Raw genomic sequence first — 9744 nt, forward strand, 5'->3', positions numbered from 1 at the left:
CTGCACTATTAAAATGATACACAACACACCCAATACTAACATCTTTTTAAAACTCTCTTTATAAACCTTTCTTCACATTTACAATTTCAACCCAGTAAAGAAAATTCTTTCTCAATGTTAATCTTGCTCATAAATACACACTGTTAACAATGGAGAAGGATGTTGTGTAACCCTTAAATGATAAATTTATGATACATTAATTAAAATGGAGAATACACTTAGAAGGAAAATGATAGTGTTGGCTCCACAAGGAAAGCCAATTAGGGTAAGCTCCACGGGGAAAGCCAACTAGGGATGACTCTACGAGGAAAACCAATAGGTGTTGGCTCTACGAGGATAGCCGGTTAGGACTGACTCTATGACAAAAATTATTTAATGTTGGCTCTACGAGGAAAGCCACTCGAATGGTTGTTCCAGACGACCAATTCGACACATGGTTTGCCTAAAGATAGGGGAACCGAGTGATGTTGGCTCTACGAGGAAAGTCTGCACAACCTTACATAGGAGTCGGGATGTGTAAATTAATGAAAATTGACATCGTTTGTACCGATCTTTAACAAGAACGTGGAATCCTTGTATTACACAATGTCGGAGCAGCGAATGCTGTGAAACGGAACATCATGTCTCGGGTGAAAGTCACGCCTGATGTCTTGGTCTAATGTGTCATTTTACTTTCTTTATTTGCTACATACAAGGAAGAAAAAAAGAAAAAAAATGAATAAAATATCTTTTCGTGACGCAGGCAAAAACAAGAATAGGTTTAGCAAGGGTTTAAGGCGGCCACTCTTCATCACTTTGCCTCCTACACAAATCCTCAAATTTTGTCAGATTCTTTCATCGCCACTCCTAGATTCACCCCTTCGCATCCATCTTACCAAACAACCAGAGAGTTCTTTCAGATCCTGGTATTAGTTCGATCTATCTCTCTGCAAATTGTATCAACCGTGTACATAGTTAGAAACCCATTAATTTTTCTGCAAATAAATCACTCCACTCTAGCATGTGGAGAAGCGTATGTAACCGAGCTTCTGTCAAGAAGCTGAAATCATTCGCCGATAAATCTAATTTTAGAGATACCTACTTGTTCGAAAAACCTAGACAGTTAGAGCTTCACCCATATCGACATCCTTCATATGGAGAACGGGGTTTCCGGCGAATCAACGTCTTGGGTGATTCCGGTTTCACAAATTTAGGGGTTTCTTTAGGTTTATTACATCGGTCTTATAAGGGCTATGCCAGTTCCGCCGCAGCTGAGGAGATTGTTTCGACAGAAGAAGAAGACAGCGATGAAATTCGTGAAATGGTACACCATTTGAATAAAGAAATCAAAGCAGTGGAAACGAAAACTAATAGCTCCGATCACAAAAAGCAGCCGAGATTAGTCAACGGAATTGGGCAAGGGAAGTACATTGCACTCAGGAGACGACAGATAAAGATAGAGACAGAAGCATGGGAGAACGCAGCAAAAGAGTATCAGGAACTTTTAGTCGACATGTGTGAACAGAAACTCGCTCCCAATCTGCCTTATGTGAAATCCTTATTTCTTGGTTGGTTTGAGCCATTGAAGAACGCCATTGCTTCAGAGCAGGATTTATGCAGGGAAGGTAGGAATCGAGGAGCTTATGCCCCACAATTCGATCAGTTACCTGCTGATATGATGACGATAATTACAATGCACAAGCTAATGGGTCTGTTGATGACTGGCGGAGGTCAGGGTGGTGCTAGGGTGGTCCAGGCAGCTCTGCATATCGGTGAAGCTGTTGAACATGAGGTTAGTTGCAGCAAAAATTTCATTTTTTTTCTTCCCTTTTTACAACATCCAAGGATTCAAGTGTTCCTTCTTTCTGATATGAAAATCAGGCGAGAATACACAGATTCATGGAGAAATCCAAACGAAAGGCTTCATTAAATGAGAGCCCTGATGATGATTCAGAAACTGTAAACAACGAGCAACAATTACAGAAATTGAGGAAGAAAGTAACCAATTTAGTTAAAAAGAAAAAGTTGCAGCAAGTAAGGCACATAGTAAAACAACAAGATCAGTTGAAGCCATGGGGTCAGGATGCTCAAGTTAAGGTTTGTAAATGAACCCTGATGGCAAAATGGTAATTATGATAATCTTCAACAGTGAATGTTGCTGTTTTCAGGTTGGTTCTCGTTTAATCCAGTTGTTAATGGAGACTGCTTATATACAACCTCCTGTTGATCAATGTGAAGATTGTCCTCCTGATATTAGGCCTGCATTTGTACACACTCTTAAAACTGTGGAAACACCGTACGTATGGCCTCATTTATGATTTTTTACTTTTTAGTTTTTACTATTTGACATTTTTTATGTGTTGATGATGCATTGCTGATTGTTAATCTTATATATATAGGAGAGGAAGCAGAAGATATGGAGTTATTGAATGTGATCCTCTTGTTCGAAAAGGACTTGAGAAAAGTGTAAGTTTTTTTGTGCATATATATTCATATCTTTCATGTTTATTTATATATTGTTTTCTGATATGAAAGATTGTTCTAATTTGGATCTTGAAATCAGGCTATGCACATGGTGATTCCATATATGCCAATGCTTCTTCCTCCAGTGAATTGGACCGGGTATGCATTTAGTTTTTTTTTTTTTTTTTTTTTTTTTGTTATTTTTGATCCTTAAGACTTTGATATGATGTTTGATTTAGTGTTGTTTAGTTTAGGAATAGAGTAACCTTGAAGATTAGGTTAGTTTTTGTTTAGTATCTTTAACATTAAAGATACAAGAATTGTAATCAAGTTGGTCATCATTATAAAAGAGTAACATTTATGTTTTTCCATTTTTGCCCTTTTTCTTTGACAGATACAACAGAGGAGCCTACTTGTTTCTACCATCCTATATAATGCGCACACATGGAGCTAAACAACAGCGTGATGTAGTTAAAAAAACACCAAAGAAGCAATTGGAACCTGTTTTTGGGGTGTGTAATAAAATTATAAAATACCCTTTTTCCTCTCTACTTTCATTTTCTGATTTTTATTTTTATACATTTCAGGCACTTAATACACTTGGTGCTACAAAATGGAGGGTAAATAGGAAAGTTCTTGGTGTTATAGATAGAATCTGGGCTAGTGGAGGACGTTTAGCTGACTTAGTTGATCGTGATGATGTAAGTTTTATATAAGTATCAAGAACATGTCTTTTTTCATTAAATATACTAAAAAGTCGATAAATATTATGTTTTTGTTGTTTTTCATAGGTTCCTCTACCCGAAGAGCCAGACACAGATGATGAAATTGAAATTAAAAAATGGAAATGGAAAGTTAAAACCACTAAAAAGGAAAATAGAGAAAGGCATTCACAGAGATGTGATATTGAATTGAAATTAGCCGTAAGTGTTTTCTTTTGTATGTATTTATATTGTATAAAATTGTAAAATCATTATATTCTAATATTTATACTGCAAGAGTAGGTTGCTAGAAAAATGAAGGATGAGGAAGCTTTCTACTACCCCCACAATCTTGATTTCCGTGGTCGTGCATACCCTATGCACCCTTATTTAAATCATTTGGGCTCTGATTTATGTCGAGGTGTTCTTGAGTTTGCTGATGGTCGACCTCTTGGAGAATCAGGTAATGATGACAAATCTCTACTTGTTAACCGACCAAAGTTATCCATATGCTCGTCTACTTCTCCAACTTTATATATATATATATATATATATATATATATATATATATATATAATCAATATGTATATTGGTAAAGTCCTGTGCTAACAAGTAGACGTGTGTCATCATATCAGGTTTAAGATGGTTGAAGATACATCTAGCAAATGTCTATGGTGGTGGTGTGGACAAGTTGTCCCATGAGGGTCGAATGATGTTTGCAGAGAAACATTTGGATGAAATATTTGATTCTTCAGATCGACCTCTTGAAGGAAAGAGATGGTGGTTGGGTGCAGAAGACCCTTTTCAATGCCTGGCGACATGCATGAATCTTTCTGAAGCTTTAAGAAGTTCTTCCCCTGAAACCGCCATTTCCCACATACCTATCCACCAGGTGTGTGTCTACTACTTTAAGCAACTTGCCACAATATTTTCTTTACTCTTTCACAAAGTGGCACTAAAAATCATCTGTCTTATCAAATTCTGTCATGTCATGTCATATCATATCTGTATGTATGTGCCTTAGTGGGTTACAACTTATTCTGCTATATCATGTCATGTCAGTCTGTGAGTGCCTTAGTGGGATATAATCATACAACCAATTCTGTCATGTCATGTCATGTCATGTCTGTTTGGGACTTAACTTACCAAAATAGTGTCATATTGATTAGTTATAATGTTAAACATATAATGCATCTATAATTTATTTACATTTATCTTTTGTTTGAATTTTTTTAGGATGGTTCGTGTAATGGCTTACAACATTATGCTGCACTTGGAAGAGACAGGGTAAATATGTTAATAGTTTAAGATCTTTTATTGTTATTTTTTAATTTAATATTTCTTACACATGGAATTTATTTTAACATATATATTTAGTTAGGAGCAGCTGCTGTTAATCTTGTTGAAGGAGAAAAGCCAGCCGATGTCTACTCTGGGATTGCTTCCAGGTTATAATACTACCTCTTTCTATTAATCAACCAAAATTCTTATAAAAATTAAAATAAATTGGAATTAAAAAAAATGTAATTTGATGTGATGTGAGCAGAGTGATTGAGATTATGAAGAGAGATGCAGAAGGCGACCCCACAACCGATCCAAATGCCAAACATGCACGCATGTTAGTTGACCAGGTATATAAAATTCTTTAAGCATTTGATTTTTTTTTTAAATAATATTCCCAATTCCCAAATAATAAATCTTGATGAATGATGACTTGGACAGGTGGACAGAAAGTTAGTTAAGCAAACAGTGATGACATCAGTGTATGGTGTGACATATATTGGTGCTCGTGACCAAATTAAAAGAAGATTAAAGGAACGTTGTTCCATTGAAGATGATGCTGAGTTGTTTGCTGCTGCTTGTTATGCTGCAAAAGTAAAAATATATCAAAATCTACTTTTTCTACTTCCATTTTGCTAAATTTAATATGAGTAAATATTTGATGCAAATTCTGTATTTCTTTTTTGTTGTAGACAACTTTAACTGCTTTGGGGGAAATGTTTGAATCTGCAAGAAGTATTATGAGTTGGCTTGGTGATTGTGCAAAGGTATAAATTTTATATTTTGATAAGATAAGATTATACATTTATTGATTTTTATAAAATTTGACAGGTTATAGCAGTGAAAAACAATCCAGTACAATGGACAACTCCTCTTGGACTTCCTGTTGTTCAACCATACCGCAAGTTAGGAAGGCATCTTGTGAGTTCTTTTAATATGTCAAAATGTCAAGTCAAGTCACTGTATTTTGGCTTTTTTGCTAATATGAACCAAAACTTTTGTTACTTTTTGAAATGTGTAGATTAAGACATCTCTTCAAGTTTTGACACTACAACGAGAAACCGATAAGGTTATATCCCTAACCTTTTCTTTATTAAGCTAAATGCAAGAAATAACCTTTTTATTTTTATAATTATTTTTTTATTATCACAGGTGATGGTGAAAAGACAAAGAACAGCCTTTCCTCCTAACTTTGTCCACTCTCTTGATGGGTCCCACATGATGATGACAGCCATTGCTTGTAAAGAGGCTGGCTTAAGTTTTGCAGGTTCAAAATCATTATTTTACTTTTTTTTTTCACTGTTTTTTTTTTTCCATTAAAAATACAAAAATTAAAATCCAATTTCAGGAGTGCATGATTCGTTTTGGACACATGCTTGTGATGTTGATCAGATGAACAAGATTCTTAGAGAAAAATTCGTTGAACTTTACGAGGCACCAATCCTAGAAAATGTAAGTTTTTTTTTTTTGAATAAAAGATTAATTTGGATAAAAAAAGTTTCCATTTTGATGAAAGAGCATTGTGACAGCTGTTGGAGAGTTTCCAGAAGTCGTTTCCAAATATGGAATTTCCTCCATTGCCAGAAAGGGGAGATTTTGACCTAAAAGAGGTTTTGAAGTCTCCATATTTCTTCAATTAAGAAGACTAACAAACAAAACAAAAACAAATCACATTCTTTATGGCTCTTTCTCTGCAAATTTGTTGGTTTAATCGGCTTTTGGAGTGGCAACAAGAAGAGCACAAAGTTCATCTTTTTTTATAAGCCTTTTGGAGCTCTATTAAAAATGCATCCATCCATACATACACACATCTGTAAATTTGATGACATCATGTGGGATTTATGGAATGAAGCAATGAATCACTCGAGGCTTGAAGAAGAAGGCTTGAAATACAAGTGAAGATGAAAGGGTAAATGAGTAAATGATGGGTGCATTCAGGCCTTATTTTGTAAAACTAATTCATACACAATATTTATTTGTTAGGAGTTCATTAATTAAGTGGTATGTGGGAATAAGGAGATAGGAGAGTATAGTGTTTGGAAGGTGAATCCTTCTTTCAAAGCAATTGTTCTAACTTGTTATATTGACTTTTAGGTTGTATTTTGCTCCGGGAAGAGTTGACTTTTTTCCTAATTATAGAAAGAATGCCTTTTGGGCATTTCTAATATATTCCAACTTTCATCAAGTAAAATATGGCAAGATTTATGAGATAACATTGTGATTTATGAGACATTGTTGTCTTATTTGTAACATCATATAGAGTGGTAGTGATGGTATTGGTAGAAAATTTTAAGTGTCAATGCCTTTAATAAGTCTCCACAATGTAGTGTATCTTTAATGACTAAGAAGTTGATTTTTAGTTGATCTTCCTTAAGATCTTTGGAGCATCGACCTAATAAAAAAAGATATAATAATAGGATACATATTTGGTTAGAAGACATTCTAAACAATCATGCCATGATTTTCCATGAAAATGATGCGAGTATAAGGGAAAACATTTTTGCTAACTTGAGTTGATCATTTTGATCTTTGATTATGTTATAGTTTAAGTAGACAAAGTTTAGTTTGTGTTGCTTCTTATATTATATGAAGTTCATTTTGTAGAATAAGGTGGAAGATGCATTTTTATGGAAGGCTTCAGTAGTTGGAATAAAACGAACTTATGGTTTATGTCAATGATGTTACTAGTTTCTATAATAGAGGAATTCTCCACCCAAATATCCTCCCAAAAGGAAGTCATGGAAATCCCCACTTTGCTTTTTGCAAAAAGACAACAAATTAATTCCTTTATCTTATCTTGCAGATTATTCGTAGCCTTAATAATGTTCAACCAAGTAATGAGAGATTGCATATGACACATATTTTGATTATAAGGGAGATATTTCTAATTAGTAAAGAAACCCCAAAAATAAGCCAATCCCCTAATCTAATAAATAAAACCATTTTCGCCACGTGACAGTCAATTAGCCTCCCCCCAATCGAATTATCCTGCCTATTTCATGCAAGTGAATTTCCGCTTATGCCCTGCTGTTGAATACGTATATGGTTTTGAATTCCTATAATCCCAATTGTTGATCTCCTTAGATCTCGCCGATTTCTAATTGACCTATCTCATCTCAAATGCCTTTAATTTAGGAACCTTCTGAAATGCCTTTAATTTAGGAACCTGGTTGTATTTCCAAATGAATTTCGTAGGTTACTTCTTCCTCTATTCTTCAATATCAATTATTCATACTCAATCTCCATCCCCAATTTCAGTTGGATCGTCACTTTTTCTTCAACTTCTCCTTAAATCGGAGACGTAAAATCTGTATAACGTTTTTATTTCTTCTGTATATCATTCTCTTTCCATCATTATTTTAATTATCAAGCTTACATTGTCTTACGTAAAATCTAGATTCAGATGGATCCATTGAAAATTAGTTAAATCGATCAGAGGTTGTTTGAAGGTCGGAGCTCTCACAGATACATACACACATAAGACGAAATAGGTTTTGAGCATATTCGTGATTGAGGTGAATTTACCCATTCTTGATTTTTTTTTGTTTCCTTTGTTTTAGATTAAATCGTAATATAAGATTAAGGGATGGAGTTATTTCAGATCGGAGAACTTTAGGATGTACGGAGAATTAACTGGAAAAAAGAAGGTATTTTTTCATCCGGTTACACAAAAGTTGGCTCAATTAACTTCTTATTTCATCCATTTAGATGCACATTGATTAAATCTCTTCCTTATACTCGATTTTTTTACTTTTGATTTGTTGGATTCCATTTTTGCCGATAGAAATGGAAAAAGAACCAGTACAAATCGTGGTGCCTCATGGTGGTTGTCGTTCTGAAAGGATTTCACTAATGATCTAGAAAATATCATAAAGTTGTTGTGCTGTAATCTGTATGTTTTCCCCTGTATTTTTTTAGTTACAAAATGAATGGAAATGAAATTGATTCCATTAACGTTGTCTGTTGCGTCTTCAAATTGATCGAGAAATGTTGATTAGCCCTAAAAATGCAAGTTTGGGGTTTGCTACTTTGACAAACGGACTTGGATTGGCTAACGGGGTAGTTACTGATGAGGTGCTCATAAAGTACATGGTATTTTCCGGATTCAGGACAATTCCTTTTTTTTACAATCAAGCACACCTTGGAATTTAGTTTTCTTTCAAAATCTCATCTATGGTTTCTAAAAGAAGTTTGAATAAGGGCAATCAAATTCTATCAGGTAGAACACTATTACTTATCCATCCTTGCATATACTGTTTCTAGAGTTTTTGGTTTATAGTGATGAAATCAGTTTTAACAAATTTGTTTCACTTTATAATTCTTCTCTTGGATCTTTTTGTGAAATTTATCGATAAAGTGACATTAATATGCAATAATAGTTGGTGACAGAACACATATTTGGGATGAAGATGCCTTTGATTTTTAGTTGTTCGTTTCACTTTGTAGTGGTTCATATTTTCTTTCAGTTTTAGATAATAAGGACCTGCACAGATGAGTCCAAAATTTTTTCTTCTTTTCTTTATTGGAATTGTGTACATATGGGAAGTTTTTGGGAACAAAAGAAGCACCATATATGTTTTTGACTAATTTGTCCCATCCATATTCCATGTTTATCTGTTAAACATCCCAAAAATACGGTCCAAAAATTTCATTTTCAAGTCAATAACAAAACCATAGTTAACTAAATAAATGGTGTGTGCACTGCAGTCATCCCGAGCTCTTCCCTTTGCTACCGATACCTGAAACCAAAACTGAAAACTGTAAGCACGAAGCTTAGTGAGTCTCCCCAAACTACAACATACCATACACATATCATATAACATGCATCTAGGAGATACGGGCCTCGCCCACACTCAAGGAGATACGGGCCCCCGCCCACACTCGGCTAACTATGAGATACAGGCCTCGCCCACACTCAACTATCTCAGAGATACGGCCTCGCTAACACTCTGCTAACTAGGAGATACCAGCATCGCCCACACTCAGTTGGCTAGGAGGTACGGGCCTCGCCCACACTCTGCTATCCGGGAGATACGGACCCCTGCCCACACTCCGCTAACTAAACGTACATACAAGTATCACGCAAACAACAAGTATAACCATAATCTACCAATTCATTTCTATATACATACTCAAATAATGCTATGAGATACGGGCCTCACCCACACTCTATGTGATACGGGCCCCACCCACACTCGACTAACTAGGAGATACGGGCCCCGTCCACACTCTGCTGACAATGAGATACGGGCCTCGCCCATACTCACAATCCTAACAACACATACAGGTATCACACAGATAACAAGTATAGCAATCCAAC

At 35.2% G+C, this 9744-nt stretch overlaps 1 protein-coding gene and 1 long non-coding RNA gene across 2 annotated transcripts; both read left to right on the top strand.

Moving 5' to 3' along the window:
- Positions 1–744: 744 nt before the first annotated feature.
- On the top strand, positions 745–6591 carry LOC145129547 (DNA-directed RNA polymerase 1, mitochondrial-like). Its single transcript, XM_079064295.1, has 20 exons — positions 745–1771; positions 1861–2076; positions 2148–2275; positions 2379–2445; positions 2543–2601; positions 2837–2954; positions 3030–3143; positions 3234–3365; positions 3447–3606; positions 3779–4035; positions 4380–4430; positions 4521–4591; positions 4690–4774; positions 4866–5018; positions 5117–5191; positions 5256–5345; positions 5446–5493; positions 5577–5691; positions 5773–5876; positions 5954–6591. The coding sequence occupies exons 1-20, from the start codon at positions 1001–1003 to the stop codon at positions 6062–6064; spliced, it is 2925 nt and encodes a 974-aa protein (XP_078920421.1). The 5' UTR covers positions 745–1000; the 3' UTR covers positions 6065–6591.
- Positions 6592–7643: 1052 nt separating this feature from the next.
- Positions 7644–8350, top strand: LOC145129384 (uncharacterized). The gene is made up of 4 exons (XR_013717474.1): positions 7644–7734; positions 7822–7939; positions 8026–8071; positions 8209–8350. It is a non-coding gene; the product is annotated as an uncharacterized LOC145129384 (long non-coding RNA).
- Positions 8351–9744: the final 1394 nt, after the last annotated feature.

This window comes from Lactuca virosa, chromosome 8, assembly GCF_052849685.1.
Source record: "Lactuca virosa cultivar CGN04683 chromosome 8, Lactuca_virosa_CGN04683_v6, whole genome shotgun sequence".
Lineage (NCBI taxonomy): Eukaryota > Viridiplantae > Streptophyta > Magnoliopsida > Asterales > Asteraceae > Lactuca > Lactuca virosa.

What these genes read in the sequence shown, in the direction of transcription:
- LOC145129547 (XM_079064295.1), top strand. Translation starts at nt 1,001, where the DNA reads ATGTGGAGAAGCGTATGTAACCGAGCTTCTGTCAAGAAGCTGAAATCA. An exon ending in GTCAGGATGCTCAAGTTAAG is followed by an intron (nt 2,077 to 2,147) that starts GTTTGTAAATGA and finishes TGCTGTTTTCAG; the next exon opens with GTTGGTTCTCGTTTAATCCA. An exon ending in TACAACGAGAAACCGATAAG is followed by an intron (nt 5,494 to 5,576) that starts GTTATATCCCTA and finishes TTATTATCACAG; the next exon opens with GTGATGGTGAAAAGACAAAG.